The sequence below is a fragment of the Austrofundulus limnaeus genome, unplaced genomic scaffold (assembly GCF_001266775.1).
Source record: "Austrofundulus limnaeus strain Quisiro unplaced genomic scaffold, Austrofundulus_limnaeus-1.0 Scaffold31, whole genome shotgun sequence".
In the NCBI taxonomy this organism is placed as follows: domain Eukaryota; kingdom Metazoa; phylum Chordata; class Actinopteri; order Cyprinodontiformes; family Rivulidae; genus Austrofundulus; species Austrofundulus limnaeus.
The window spans coordinates 2,892,423-2,901,203 of record NW_013952433.1 but is presented as its reverse complement, the minus strand read 5'-3'; the positions used below and the strand labels follow the sequence as shown (position 1 = coordinate 2,901,203).

At 40.9% G+C, this 8,781-nt stretch overlaps 3 protein-coding genes across 3 annotated transcripts in view; 2 read left to right on the top strand and 1 right to left on the bottom strand.

Moving 5' to 3' along the window:
- The first annotated feature begins 77 nt into the window (after nt 1-77).
- On the top strand, nt 78-2,319 carry ccdc34 (coiled-coil domain containing 34). Its single transcript, XM_014005606.1, has 7 exons — nt 78-198; nt 429-706; nt 779-917; nt 1,009-1,116; nt 1,186-1,344; nt 1,432-1,561; nt 1,910-2,319. The coding sequence occupies exons 2-7, from the start codon at nt 444-446 to the stop codon at nt 2,110-2,112; spliced, it is 1,002 nt and encodes a 333-aa protein (XP_013861060.1). The 5' UTR covers nt 78-198; nt 429-443; the 3' UTR covers nt 2,113-2,319.
- Nucleotides 2,320-2,421: 102 nt separating this feature from the next.
- rab19 (RAB19, member RAS oncogene family) lies at nt 2,422-6,791 on the top strand. Its single transcript, XM_014005607.1, has 5 exons — nt 2,422-2,673; nt 3,061-3,152; nt 3,658-3,846; nt 4,821-5,004; nt 5,628-6,791. The coding sequence occupies exons 2-5, from the start codon at nt 3,102-3,104 to the stop codon at nt 5,903-5,905; spliced, it is 702 nt and encodes a 233-aa protein (XP_013861061.1). The 5' UTR covers nt 2,422-2,673; nt 3,061-3,101; the 3' UTR covers nt 5,906-6,791.
- Nucleotides 6,792-7,702: 911 nt separating this feature from the next.
- The window catches only part of hdhd5 (haloacid dehalogenase like hydrolase domain containing 5), a 3,521-nt gene continuing 2,442 nt past the window's right edge, over nt 7,703-8,781 (bottom strand). Inside the window, exons 7-8 of the mRNA XM_014005605.1 lie at nt 8,343-8,531; nt 7,703-8,200 (exon numbers count right to left, since the gene is read on the bottom strand). Coding sequence (XP_013861059.1) covers nt 7,792-8,200; nt 8,343-8,531 — 598 coding nt within the window. The 3' untranslated portion in view covers nt 7,703-7,791. The remainder of the gene's footprint in view (nt 8,201-8,342; nt 8,532-8,781) is intronic.

Here is an 8,781-nt window from a genome sequence, read left to right as displayed (position 1 = left end):
ATATATATACTAGTTTTTTTTTGTAAACAGAAAGCGTCGCGTTTAGCGTAACTGTGGTGACCAACAGGCTTCCGTAGCAGCGTGGGGGCGTGGTCTATCAAAGTTGTTGAAAAAAGTATTGTTAATAAAAAACAGTCACAACTCTCATTAGAAAAAACGTCAAATGAAAGCCAAAGTCTTCTGTTCGCTTACGCAAAGGTAAGAAAAATAATTTGACACATTTATGTTGTTCATTTTAACTTAGACGCGCTGCAAACAGCTAAGAACTTTGTTGATATTTGTTTGCTACTGTACTGCTAAGTTAGCCGACGTGTTAGCTTAACGGCTAACTTGTGAAGCCACTACGAACGGTGTATTTCATTAATGAGTTACACGGCTAATGAAGGCACAATAACCTAAAATTTACGTCACTTAATCTGTGTGCTCAGYAAAATTCGTTTGTAATGTCCGGAGCGGGGATGCCCAAGTGTCCTGCCTCTGCGTCCAAGGGCTTCAGCTCGACCCCCGTCAAGACGAGCAACAAAGACTTCCAGAAAAACACAGGTTTGGATGATGGTGCTGTGCCCGACGACGAAGACACGTTTTCCCTGCTTTCTCCGATCTACCACGACAGCTTTGACAGTGATGATGAAGAGGAGCTGGGATCCGCTGCATCTCAGCAGACTTCACCCAGGCTCAGCAGTGATTCAAGACTTTCACCAGACAGGTAGTGATCAGCAAGCATTTCTTCTGCCTTCTGTCTGTGGTGATTTAATGTCTGTGTTTGTTAACTTTACAGGTCTGAGCTTCCAAAAACGCATTTTAAGCAGATCTTACCTGCACAGCCGGCTGCCTCACCTTCTCTCAGTGCGTGGGAAATGTGGCTGTTAAACAAAACGAAAGAGGATCGCCTTAAAATAGAAAAGAAAGCTGAAGAGGCAAGCTGTTTTTTTACGTTTACATTTTACCTTTTATTATTGTGAGTGTCRTTACTGTAACACATCTTAATCAATGCGTTTCATAATTCAGGAACGCTTACGAAAAGAAAAAAACGAACAGCAGGAAAGAGAGCGGCAGCAGAAAAGAATCATCACTGGCGAGAAGATCCAAGTGTGGCTGARAGTTAAAAGGGAGCAGGTAGAGAAATGCTTGCTTCAAATCTTAGGTTTTAGCTTTACAAAACTTTAAAACTTTGCAAATCTTTAGGAGAGGCACGAGCATCTCTTAAAACAGAGGCAAGAGGAAGAGGAGATGCAGAGGCAGCAGGAGAAGCAGAGGGAGATCGAACTGAAAGCCCAGCAAAAATACAACGACTGGTTGCAGAAGAAGAACCAAGAAAAAACAGAAAAGGAAAAGAAGGAGAAAGTAATGTATTTTTTTAAATTCATTTTTTTTTTTGTTTTTCAAGAGTGTTCAGATAAAAGGTGGTTAAACATTTTTTTTGACTGACAGGAGGAAGCTGCCCTGAAGGAGGAGCAGGAGAGGGAGCGCWGCCGGAGGGCAGAAGAAAAGTTTAAGGAGTGGCTGACGAAGGCCAAGGAAAAAGGCAGAGCTTGTCCCAAATCGCCTCGCTACCCTACAAGTAAGGTCAACTCAGCAGCTACTGAATTAATAACTTCAAACGGTTAATAAATTATAAAATGTGCATTAACTCTATCCAGCAGCTTTTAATCTTCTGAACACACATGGTTAACTCAGTAACACTACGGTTATGTGCAATAATGTTCACTTGACACTTAGATATGGCCTACTGTTGTTTTTTACATTTTTTATGTTACTTTTTTATTCTGTTTTTACCWCTTTATTTTATCTTTTTTAATGTTCTGATTTATTTGCACTATTGGAACTGCAAAATTGTTTCAAAATCTTATCTTAATGCTCCGATGGAATACATTTTCTTTGTTATTTATAAGTGATGGTTTTCCTACAGGTCCCTATGACAATTCATACCCAGCACCCAGCTTCTACAACCCGGTCCCCTGGAAGCCGATTCACGTTCCTCCTCCAGAAACATCCCCAAACAAGGCGGCAGGCAAGAAACCTCCAAAGCAGAGGAAAAACCATCAGAGCCCCTGCACTGACGTTAGACTCAGAAACCCTGTGAGTGCAGCACATTGTCTGCAGAGGAGATGACACCAACAGGTGGAGGTGATACAKAGAGCTTCAGCAGTGATGACACCATGACTCATCAACACCAGCTCAGCTCTGGAGCCAAATCTCTGCTGAGTCATGGAAAAGACTTGTGTTATAGTAAAGACTGGCTAATGTATTAATACTTTAGCTTGTCATGTATTTACACTGCATTGCAAGAGATTTTATTAAACTGATATTTGAATTTGCTTTTATCTAGTTTAAATTCTGGAGTATTTTATGTATTTGTTTTAAAATATAGTTTATTATTATTATTATTTACCCTGATCTCAGTGGTCAACAGAACCACAGTTATTTTAATGGGTCAGCCACCACGCCAGAGAAAGAAGGTAATCTGCTGGTCACAGCCAAAGATAGACCCAGCTCGCTCCAGTGCCCCTCACACTCACGCATTGTTCTGAGTCCAGCTGTGCCTTGTTCTCCTGTGGGCTGAGATGACGACAGAAACGAGTGTGGGGGGKGCGGAAGGAGAGCGACGGATCCAGAGCGGTACGCTCATTCTGGGTTAACATCTCACTGTGAGGCCCACGTGTGAAGCCTGAGGTAAATACAGTTTTACATTTTTAAATACTGCTGATGTCATTTTCCTGCTTTTGTTTTATTATTCTATAATTAACCTATGTTGTAAACACCTGTGGAGTGACAAAACTCAGGCAGGAAGTTTGTAATGTCAAAAAAGAAGGGAAAAAAAAGTTTACATTTGGTTTGTTTATGATTTTTTTAGCAGGATCAGTTGAAGCTTTTTGCTCAAGGCTATTTGCAAACTGAGCCTTTTAAATCTGTCACTTATGAAAGTTTCAAAACAAAAGTGTCCTTCGGCTCTTTGTGTCCTTATTTGCGAGGTGTCGGCAGTTTGTTTGTACAGCAGCAGATTGCTTCTGGGTATTACTCAAGTCTCAGGTCACTGATTTTTACATCTGCCTMTTCCAGGTATTGCGTCCTGTTCCTGAGCGGAGAACCAATATCCCAAGATGCAGTGGTGCAAGTGGGCTGGCAGTTGGAGGACACACTTGCTAAGACAGGTAGGAGGTGTGTCTTCAAACTGCCCCAGAATGAAAGGAGGTGCTGCTGCGACGAGCGACGGTCTAAAGGGCAGAAGCACAGACGTCTGCTTGGACTGCATGAACATGCCTGATAGTGCAGCGTAGAGAAACTGATCATAAACTGTTTTTTAACTTTGCTAGATAAAAAGGAGTATAAATGTGTTTGCTGGTGGATAATTAAGCTCAGTWTTTTATGAGGTGTGTCATTTTAACCTCTTGAATGGAGGTTAARTTGCAGAAGACTGAAGATTTAACTGACTTTTTTTTTTAACCTGAAACAACCACATTAGCTGGGACCTTATTTCTTGATACGTTGTGGGTCATGTAAATCTTGCTTTCTTCTGGTCTCACAAGGATGTGTCTKCAGTTTTGTGTAAATAGTCGGTTGTATTGACACAACCTGAAGGAAACCAGTTCTGCTGCAGAGGAGCACGGAGCTCTTTGATCATAAAGTTCAACCTCAGTGTTTTTTGTCGTCATGCAGCCTGCTGGACCAGAGGCTGAGGATTCTTTCGACTTTCTGTTTAAAATCATCTTGGTCGGGGATTCGGACGTGGGTAAGACCTGCATGGTGCAGAGCTTTGAGTCTGGTATATTTATCGAGAAGCAACAGAACACCATCGGGGTTGACTTCACGGTCCGTACCCTGGATATTGATGGCAAGAAGGTGAAGGTAGGCTTTTAATCTTAATTCCCCCTTTTTGAAATCCTTTCCACGTGAAGTTAAACAGCGTGTGCGAACATACTGGGTTCAAGAGCCCAGTTGGGCCTGGGGTCTTTGCATGTTCTCTTCATGCTTGCGTAGGTTTTTCTGGTTTCCAAAAAACATGCATGTTTAGGCTGCCTTCACTCAGGCCTCCCTTGAAAAGGAGGTCTGTGATCTCAAAGGGATTTACCTGGTTAATATGTAAAAGCAATAACAATCATTACAGTGTTTTTGCTTTTTTATAATGTGAAATACATGAATTTTTAACACTTGTATTCTCATTGTCAGTCTTTGAAAAATTAATATTTCTTGTGTTTAAAGTTTGTGTTGATTTGCTAAGTTTAATTGGCAAAACATCCATTTAAAGGGGCAATATTATGTGTTTCTTAGGAATATATTTAAATTCCATATCATGATAAAGTAAAAATGTCACCTTCAGTTGTTATTAATATGTTGTTTATATGTTTAAATAGAAAATAAACTTGACTTCTCATCATATCTGTTTCTAAACACCTTGAAATTGGCCTCTGTCTCTAAGAACCTCCTTCCGCATCTGTCCCGCCCATTTCAGCACAGGGCTGGGTGTGTGTGCTCTGTGATGAGGAAGCTCGGCTTCACAGAGGAGGAGCTGATCCTAAAACGTGGTTCTAAGCCCAACCTGTCATTTTTGCTCCCCTGCCTGGCTGCCTCAGGACACTACACAGGATTTCTCAAACATGCATGAATGAGTCAAAGCAAGACCCTGGGCATGTTTTTGATGAGAGGATAACATTATAACATGATATACATCTCAAAAAAGTTAATTTAACATGATATTGCCCCTTTAAAAAAGGATTAATACCCTTTATAGCACACAGCACGTCTGTTTTACCTGTATACAAAGTAATCCCCCACCGTGTAACCCGTTAACCCTCGCACCTGTGTGTTGCTCATTATTTCAGATGCAGGTGTGGGACACCGCTGGACAGGAGCGTTTCCGCACCATAACGCAAAGCTACTACCGCAGCGCCCACGGGGCGATGGTGGCCTACGACATCAGCCGCCGCGGCACTTTTGAGTCCATTTCTCACTGGATCAGGGAGGTGGAGCAGTACGGAGCAGCTAATGTGGTGGTCATACTTGTGGGTAAGAAATGTAAAAACATTAGTGTGTCATCTTTGGAGACTTGGCTTTAAAGTGCCTGTTACATGCATATCCTTCAAATAGAAAAAGTCAAAGAAAACATCATTCTTAAGAAAATTGGCATCGTACACATGATTTTACACATTTTGTCTCATAACTAGCCTATTTTCTTTTGGATTTGGCTCAGACAAACTGAAACAGGAAGTGACATCAAAGGTGAACTCTAATAAAATAAACTTTCTGGTCTCTGTTTATTAAAACAATATTATTTAAACTTTTAACTCTTCATCTCTCTTTGATGGTGACTCAAAAATAATCTAAAGAAACCAGATTATTCTCCACAGTCTCTGTTGTAACAAYGCTTTGTTTACATGCAGACATTCCCCTTTGACATCACTTCCTGTTCCTTCACATGCAAATATCTCAACAACTGTTCATCTCAGTGGCGTGAAATTTGTTTTGCAGTATTTTAACAATGTTCTCTTTTCAAAAATGCATTCATGTTTATTACAGAAAAATGATGTCACAGGCACTTTAAAGGATGCTGTGAAAAAAAWATATTTTTTGATATTCAGTTATTTTCGAATTTCCTGTTGCAGCATCTTTCACCATCTCCTGTCCTGCAGGTAATAAATCGGACCTACACACTCAGAGACAGGTGCTGTTCGAGGACGCGTGCACTCTGGCAGAAAAGAACTCTCTCCTGGCTGCTCTAGAAACTTCGGCCAAGGAGGCCCAGAACATAGACGCTGCCTTCATCCTCATGGCCCGGGAACTGTTGGCGCGTAACGGCATGACTATCCCCGAGCAGACCTCTCAGTGCTCGCCAAAGTTCACGTTGAGCGAGGGCTGTCGGCCGGTATACAGCGCTGTGGTGTCTCCGGATAAAAAGTGTGAATGCTGAACAGACCGAGCCATCAGTTTAGTGTGGAAACAAAGCTTTGTACTGTTTTTTCACTTAGTATTTATAGTTTGTGGTAATCTGTAATAGATGTTTGGCAATGATTTATCAACCCTCCTTTTGTAATATTCCTTTGTGCTGAACGTGACAAGCCACACCTTTGCTGAAGGACTCTGTACTAAAACTCCAACACATTCACTCAATACGCAACCTGAAGGGTGTTCATTTTTTATTGTTGCTTTACAAATATTGTTTATACAATACACCACTTTCATGGCTTCCAGCTGGACTTTTATGCCACCTTCAAATCACACATTGTTAAACTGGTTTCTATAATAAAACTTTTACTGGTGCTGTGTTGAGCAATACCATCAAATACAGTCATTTATATTAGTCTTAGGATTTCTACACCTATAACCACATCATAGAAAAATAACACCTTTTTTCTATAATAGTGTATTTCTTTGCAATAAAACATTAGAAAATAAAATTATTTAACTTGTAATTGCACTTTGTAGGGACTCAACTCATGACCATTCAATATGTTAAATGAAAACAGGCTGAAATTTAACAGTAAACTATTAAGACACACTGAGGGCCTTTTACTTTGAATGTTAGGACCGATCTGGACCACTGTGTTACATAATAACCATTTCCTTAAGTGCTCTTTTTTTTTACTTGTGCCTTTGTAGAGCAACTTCAACACTGTCCATTGAACAATATGGACACTTTATAAAAAGATTTGAAAGCATATACGATATAAAATGTGTGCTTTAAAGGACATTAGAAAGTTTGTATGGATAGTGCAAAGGTAAAAGGTTACAGTGAAATATTGGCTGTTTTTATAAAAACTTTTTTTAAACTACATTAAAACATAAAACGTACAGTACCACAYGTGACTGACTTTGTAACTCTTCATAACTTCAGCGCTATAATTGCACATTTCTGCTTTTTGCTCGATCATGCAGCAACTACCACCCTGCCCTTTGAAGATTACTAAAAGCATTCATAAAACCTTCGGGTACTTTGTTTAGATAAAAAAACAGATCTTAAAGGGATCCCCAATTAGTTGTAACATTAGACTTTAATAAACATATATTTTCACTGTAAAATAAAGGCTGTAAAAATACTGTATGATGTTTAGTTTTTATCATTTTTAAACTAAAAGTTTAAAAATATAGTACACGGACAGGGCCATTTTATTTACATTCAAAGCATTCTGGGAAAATGAAGATGTCAACTAGGTCCTCGGTGCAAGACTGCTAGCAAGCTATATCCACCCTGAAGGATAATCTTGGACAATATCTGATGATCGACTCTTTTAAATGAAACCAGTGTTGACAGAGAGGAGAAGGTAGAAATGATTCAGCTTGTAACTGAAAATAAGGATGGAGGACCTCAGTTTAGCTTGCTCATCGTGCTAGCACCGAGCTAATACATATAAGGCAATATAGCATCAGTGCTAGCACAAAGGCTAACAGGCTGAGCTGAGGTTCTTCTTCCATGAAGCAGCTGTCGTCCTCCATCCATATTTTCAGTTCCAGGCTGAGTCATTTCTACCTTCTCCTCTCTGTCAACGCTCTCTGGTTTCATTTAAAAGAGTCGATCATCAGATATTGTCCAAGATTAACCTTCAGGGTGGATATAGCTCGCTAGCAGCCTCGTACCAATGACCTACCCACGTCATCATTTACCCAGAATGCTTTGCATGTAAATAAAATGGCTCCGTGTTAAAATATATTTTTAAAAATGTACAAAACTAAACAGCCTACAGTATTTTTACAGTCATTATTTTACAGTTAAAATATATGTTCATCAAATAAAGTCTAATGTTACAACTAATCGGGGATTCCTTTAAAGAAGACTCGAGTTTTGAAAGGCTGCTGGTTCTACACCAGAGGCCAGCCTTCCTGCTGGAACACCATCTCCACCGCCTCCTTTACGTCATGCACCACGAAGGATGGCTGCATGAGCGTCGGGTCGAAGCGGAAGTCCCGGTGGCCGTGGAAGATGTGCTGCTCCGTGACGGTCTGCGTCGGGTCCAAYGGCAGCTCCCGCTGGTCCCTGCTGTACACGCCCGTGCACACCAGGACGGAGCTGCACCCCTCAGGGAGGTCCTCCTTTGAGCCGTACACGTCCGCCGCTCCACCTAGTTCTGTTGACGTCATCTCGGCTTCTTCCGTGCGATCCATGGCTTGTACRCCACTGCTGGCCTGCATTTTGGCTTTGGCGTGGTGAGAGGCCTGAAGGAAGCGATCGTAGAGGTTAGCGCCGTAAACGTCAGCCATGGGGTTATCGCTGAAAGAAAAAGGAAAAGTGGGACAATACATTAAAAAGATTGCATCCACTGCAAATTTTAACAAAACACTTAGAAAWTTAGATGTGCAKCTGCRTTTGATTAAMTTTAGAGTCAACCAATTACAAGGTCTCAATCACTCACCCTATAGCATATAGTCTCTTCACAGGTGTGGTCCAACCAAGATTCTCAGCCTGCTGTCTAATCAGCAGCTCAGCGTAGTTATAGGTCACCACGCTCGGTTTGCCGATCAGAGCCTCGTACTTCAGCTCGTAGCCTGTCACCTTCTTGTACAAGTTCTCTAAGCAGACCAGGAACATCCCGTGACCAAACCTGAAACAAGCGGCAAACACGTTCAGAAGAACAGCTCTGAGCGTTTTTAAAGGGATCCCTGATTAGTTGTAACATTAGACTTTATTTGATAAACATACATTTTAACTAAAATAAAGACTGTAAAAATACTGTACGCTGTTTAGTTTTGTAAAGTTTTAAAAATATATTTTAACACGGACGGAGCCATTTTATTTATACGCAAAGCATTCTGGGTAAATGATGACGTGTATAGGTCCTCGGTGTGAGCGAG

Excerpts from the sequence above, each read along its gene's own strand:
- rab19 (XM_014005607.1), top strand. The coding sequence starts at position 3,102 with ATGCAGTGGTGCAAGTGGGCTGGCAGTTGGAGGACACACTTGCTAAGA. Across the intron at positions 3,153-3,657 it reads GGACACACTTGCTAAGACAG|CCTGCTGGACCAGAGGCTGA; the intron begins GTAGGAGGTGTG and ends GTCGTCATGCAG. Across the intron at positions 5,005-5,627 it reads TGTGGTGGTCATACTTGTGG|GTAATAAATCGGACCTACAC; the intron begins GTAAGAAATGTA and ends CCTGTCCTGCAG.